The 6,000-nt window shown below is 35.3% G+C and overlaps 2 protein-coding genes across 2 annotated transcripts; both read left to right on the top strand.

The window, feature by feature from the left end:
• Window positions 1-1,223: 1,223 nt before the first annotated feature.
• On the top strand, window positions 1,224-2,892 carry LOC131521972 (apolipoprotein A-I-like). The gene is made up of 4 exons (XM_058747142.1): window positions 1,224-1,321; window positions 1,463-1,517; window positions 1,732-1,882; window positions 1,970-2,892. The coding sequence occupies exons 2-4, from the start codon at window positions 1,478-1,480 to the stop codon at window positions 2,544-2,546; spliced, it is 768 nt and encodes a 255-aa protein (XP_058603125.1). The 5' UTR covers window positions 1,224-1,321; window positions 1,463-1,477; the 3' UTR covers window positions 2,547-2,892.
• Window positions 2,893-3,581: 689 nt separating this feature from the next.
• On the top strand, window positions 3,582-5,497 carry LOC131522157 (apolipoprotein Eb-like). The gene is made up of 4 exons (XM_058747455.1): window positions 3,582-3,712; window positions 3,809-3,864; window positions 4,273-4,423; window positions 4,514-5,497. The coding sequence occupies exons 2-4, from the start codon at window positions 3,825-3,827 to the stop codon at window positions 4,902-4,904; spliced, it is 582 nt and encodes a 193-aa protein (XP_058603438.1). The 5' UTR covers window positions 3,582-3,712; window positions 3,809-3,824; the 3' UTR covers window positions 4,905-5,497.
• The last annotated feature ends 503 nt before the right edge of the window (window positions 5,498-6,000 follow it).

Here is a 6,000-nt window from a genome sequence, read left to right as displayed (position 1 = left end):
GTTTTCTTCATGTGAAAACAGCAGCTCACCCACACAAATCAAAGCTCAACACAATTGATGAAATTAAATTATGTAAACTAAACATATACAGTCTAAGCGAATGTGATGTGTTCAAGTCTCAAATGTACTAATAATAACATTTAAAGTATCTTTTGAATACATTAGTTATTTTATTAAATTAACATTCTTTTTCAAAATCTCCATGGAATTTGGTCAACAAAAACTAGTCAACAAAAGCACTGTTGTCCTTGATCTGAGCAATCGATCACCTTTCCACAGTCACAGACCAAAATCAGAAAAATACCTCATGTAACCCAAAACAAAAATGACTCTATATATTTAATGCTTAGTGTTTCCTATGTTGCTATTTTTATTCACAGTTAAAGAAATAGTTCACTCAAAAATGAAAATTCTGTCAAATCTGTCAAATTGAGTTGAGACATTATTATCTTATTATTTTTGGTTGATTCAACTTTTCACATATAAACATAGTGGCTTGAGACCAGGGGTCAGTTGCATAAACTTAGCCACCACAATGGGGATTTTCATAAAATCATAAATTTTCCACTGAATATACCATGACAAAACAGTAATTTTTTTATTTTTGGTGTAGTAAAAGTAAATCGCAAATAAATTTAAATATAAAATGTTTTACAACACAAAATAAATTTGGTGAAAAAAAAAAAAAAGAAAAGAAAGGGGATGCTGCCATATGTATAAGACAACTGGCCCCGTACACCCTCAGTTCAAAGTTCACATCCCAATCTGAACCAAATACTGTGGCGGCACAAAGGTCATAACTTTATAGAGCTTAATTAAAAATATGAAATAAAAAAAAACGTTAAACTTTTCCACCACTTTCTTTAAAAAGCCATTATTTAATGTGATATTAAATAAAGTAAACTAATCAGTCACTGATCATCTGTGAATTATTTTGACAAATGAACTAAATTAAAAAATCGGGTTCATTTTCTGAAATATTATTATTTAAAGCTAACAGCTGATACTGAGCTAAATGCTAAATGTTATAATACCCAGAGAATACACCATGACTCTGTGATTTCTATGGAGATCCATTTGAATGGAGACTCAGTATCAGTAGGTTCAAAGCACAACATCATGTGACAGCAGGCTGAAGTGACAGTGGGGGGAGCGGCACTGACAGCATGGCACTGGATGATGGACTTTGATTTTTTTCTTTGGATTATTCAACAGCGCACACACACACACACACACACACACACACACACATATATATATATAGCCAGAGCCTGTCCTCACTAATGCTTACTGGACTAAGAAATAACTGTGGGACTTGAAGGTAATTTAAGCTTGACAGACAATAATAAATTACTAAAATACTACAACAAATTGCTCAGTGAAAGTATTGTCTAAATAAATATGCAGTGCTTTAGGATATGTAAATGTAAATAATCATTCTTTTTCTCTCTCTCTTTTTTAGCAAACAACTGTGAAAATGAAATTGTATCTGGTACTTGCCTTTGTGGCATTCACAGGTAAATCATATATGGCCAAGAAGCTAAAAAAACAAACTATTTTTCAATTAAAATAATATTAAATCTGTGCCAAGACTTGCACTGAATTTTAGTAATTTAAATATACTGAGAAACTACAAATATGACATAATACACATACTGCAATATTTAGCTGTTTGAGCAGATTTGGAAACTGACTGGCAGACTTAAACTTAATTATTTGTATTTTTACCAGGCTGCCAAGCCAACCTGTTTTATGCCGATGAGCCCAAGCCACAGCTGGAGCAGCTGACCGATGCTTTCTGGAACTATGTTGCCCAGGCCACACGCACCGCAGAGGACACGCTGAAAATGATCAGAGAATCTCAACTTGGTCAGGAAGTCAAGTAAGTAATGTTTAGAAGTCACAGTCTGTGTTTGAAATACTAAAATATAGAATTGTATTAATGCAAATACACCTTTTCACATCGCAGTGCCAGACTGACCCAGAGTGCTGATATGGCCAGTGAATATGCCGTCACCCTCAAGAAACACATGGATCCTCTGACTGAAGAGCTGATGACCAAAATCACCAAGGAGGCTGAAGTGTTGAGGGAGCGTCTGGGACAGGACCTGATCAGCGTGAGAGACAAACTGGAGCCCTATGCTGACAACCTCAAGAGCCAGATCCAGCAGAGAGTGGAGGAGCTCAGGACGGCCATGGCTCCATATGCTGACTCCCTGGACTCTGAGACCCTGAAGGCCACTCTGCTCCAGAAGAGCGAGGAGCTGAGAGGAAACCTGGAGCAGAGCGTGAAGGAGCTGCAGGCTCAGCTGGAGCCCTACACTGCTGAGCTCAAGGAGAAAGTGGACCAGCGTCTGCAGGAGTTCCAGAAGACCATGACACCTCTGACTGAGGATCTTCAGGCCCAGATTAGAGAGAGAGCCCAGATGGTCCAGCAGAGTCTCACACCCTACGCTGAAGACCTGAAGGAAAAGCTGGATCCCTATGCACAGGACCTGAAGGCCCAGCTCACCTCCCTGTACGAGTCCTTCACCAAGAGAAATTAGATGCTTCAAAGACCTCTTTTGTCACTAACAGAACTGTTTTTCCTTCCATTGTGACTCCAAAATCCCATCTCTCCAATAACCATGACCTAAATCAAACTACTAGGCAACAACAATATCTTTGGACCAAACACTAATATAGAGAAAAAGAGAGATTCTTTTTGCTGAAATCCTGTTGTTTACACTTTAACCATTCATACAGATGCAGAAATGTTGCTCTTTTCTAGCTGAAGTGTATTTATTGCAAGTCTTTATTATGTCTGACAGAAAATGTTGTTTCTCGCAAATGCCAAGTGTATCATTTGTCTTATTTATGCAACAATAAAACATCTGCCATTTATAAACACAATGCTTCTAAATATTTTATTTGCCCAATCGTGTCCAGCACAACTATAATGTCATATACTTATAAAGCATATTATTGCTCTTTTGTTGGTTTTGATTTCTTCTATTTTCCTCATTTGTAAGTTGCTTTGGATAAAAGGGTCTGCTAAATGACTAAATGTAAATGTATAAACTTCAAAATATTACATTTAAGTAGCTCTGAAAATGCACAAGGTGAAGTTGACATACTTTTTAATAAAATCACCAAATAGGTATGTTATAGGTATGTTATAAACATAGGTCTAGTTATCTAACCATGATAACTGCTTAGAGAAAAAATACTACAAGAGTGACTGTATGCTTTGAAAGGTTCAAATGTGGCATTGGATACCAAATCTAATACACAGACAGAAATACACAATATTTCTAAAAAGTCTGTAAGTGTGTAAAAAATCTTTAAATAAAGAAACTCTGACAAATCATGCAGAAATGATAAAGGTCATCTCAACTGATTTCTTTTAACACATAATAAAGATTAGATAAGGTTAAGGACTTCCAAAGGTGGACCTGTTCCAGTCTCTTCTGGTTGTACTAATGATAGAACATGCATTAACATAATGTCTGTACTTCATTATCAGTGCTGACGCAGGTATATGGGCCTGGTGCTTTCAAGTGACGTCCAGACCTGCACATTTTTGGACAAAGAGTCTGTAGACACAATGTATCTAGATATAAACATCCACTGGAGATATTAAAATAATGCTATATAAATACAGCTATGAAACAGCAATCACCACACTTACTCTTCACTCCGGACCGGGTTAAATTAAATCATACTGACAAAGGTAAGCAGAGAAATTCACTTTTTATTAGTTCAAATTATTTTGGATGTAAAATATGATTAAATTGTTAAATTAATCAGATGTGTTGTAATTTTACAGGCGAAGCCAGAAAACCATGAAGTTTCTTGCAGTTCTTGCATTGGCTGTTTTTACAGGTTAGATATTACTACTGAAATAACTTACTTTTAATATAATATAATATAATAATACATAACAAAAATGCAATAATATAATACATTTACCTTACATTAAAGTTCCTAGGGGATGAAACGTAATACATAATATTCTTGATGTGTTCAGAAAGTTTGGACACATGAATTTGTTTCTCGTGATCTTAAAACACTTTTAATCTACGCTTGTGTGTAGATGCTTGAAAATAGTTTTGTAAAGAAATATTATGCACACGTATTATGCCTATGTATGAATTCCTTGAAGGAAACATACGGGAACCCTTTCTACATTGTTTGAAGAAGCTAAATGTTAAAAATATGCTATTCCAAACTTTTATGACTTTATCTCCTCTAAAATGACTAAATGAATAATCTGTTCTGCTGTATCCCCAGTTTGCCAAGCCAATTTATCTAATGCAGAGAAACCCAATCCACATCTTGAACACTTAATAAATGCATTCTGGAACTATATTGCTCGAGCTGTACATCCCACTGACGAAACATCCAATGTGATAAGTACATCCCAGCAGGGACAAGAAGTCAAGCAAGTCAAATTTACCACCATTGTTATGTTTGGCATAATGCATTAGTAATATTTACCAAATATAAATAATACCTTTCCTCTCCACACTAGACTAACACAGACTCCTCCATCTGAAGATCAGATGACCAAAGTCACCAAGGAGGCTGAAGTGTTGAGGGAGCGTTTGGAAAAGGATGTGAACATCATAAGAGACAAACTGGAGCCCTATGCTGACAACCTCAAGAGCCAGATCCAGCAGAGAGCGGAGGACCTCAGGACAGCCATGGGTCCATATGCTGACTCCCTGGACTCTGAGACCCTGAAGTCCACGCTGCTCCAGAAGAGCGAGGAGCTGAGAGGAAACCTGGAGCAGAGCATGAAGGAGCTGCAGGCTCATCTGGAGCCCTACACTGATGAGCTCAAGGATAATGTGGGCCAATATCTGCAGGAAATGCAAAAATATTTTGCTGCATCACCTGATGATCTCCAGGCCTACATTTAATCTGCAGAGTTACTTTGGAGTTCTTTTTCATATTTCTATATTACATTGTGATGTTTTTAGTTTTTTTTTCTTCTTGTTATTACAACAATAAACATCTGCCATCTATTATCATTTGTCACTGATACATAAGACTGCATGTCCAATTTAGAAAAAACATAGGAGTTTATTATGCCAGACTATGCGATGAAGACTTATTATTGAATTATGCACATTAATAAATCTATGATAAAAAGAACTGTTAAATTTAGCACATCATATATTTGAGGAGGCACATTAAGGTTTCTTGAGATCCTTTAATAATTTAGACTCTAACAATATTTTAGCTAAATTTGAAAGATTTTCTACAATTGCTTCATTTGAGTTTGATTTTTCACTTCAGGCTTGATTTGTGCACTCATCTCCCTTAACCTCAATGTTTTGAGAATTCATAATAGAATCAATTATGTATAAATTAATTTAATAATTAAATAAATAAAAGGATCACTAACCCATATGACTTCATAAGCAGTGACGGTGCTCTCTAGTGGTGAAAAAAAATGCAGTTTCATTTCTAATAAGGCAAAAGACCTACTATAAATTGTGTCATACAAAGAAATTATGCACAACACAAAACTTAATGAGTACTACCCTGGAGAAGGACTGTGTAATAAAAAAACTATTCAAAAAACTTATTGTATTCAATGTATGCTGTATTTCCTGCCAGCTTTTTAGTTTTGGTTTTGGCAAGATATTGCTAAATAATTTTGTCAGTTAAATTTTAACCAAGTTGTGTTTTTTTCTTCTTTGTAATATATTTTGATCTTGTTGGATCATTAAAAGCAAATATTGAGAAATATCCTCTCCAGACTTCACTTTTGGCCACTACTGTAGTTTATTACAAGTCAGCTAATGGTGAAATTGGAGGAATTTGTGATAAAATTGCATAGTTTAAACAGCTAAATATTATTAATGAATAATTAAACAGCTATCTGTTCTTACAGCCCTATTATTGGTCATGACAATTCCATAGGATACTTACAGGATCAGTCTCTGGAATCTATATCCTTTGAAACTTTAATAAATGGCAAATTATTATCATTGTTAATAAAGTTTACTC

The sequence above is a fragment of the Onychostoma macrolepis genome, chromosome 16 (assembly GCF_012432095.1).
Source record: "Onychostoma macrolepis isolate SWU-2019 chromosome 16, ASM1243209v1, whole genome shotgun sequence".
NCBI classification, from domain to species: domain Eukaryota; kingdom Metazoa; phylum Chordata; class Actinopteri; order Cypriniformes; family Cyprinidae; genus Onychostoma; species Onychostoma macrolepis.
Note: the sequence above shows the minus strand (reverse complement) of the source record. Positions and strands in the feature narration are given on the sequence as shown.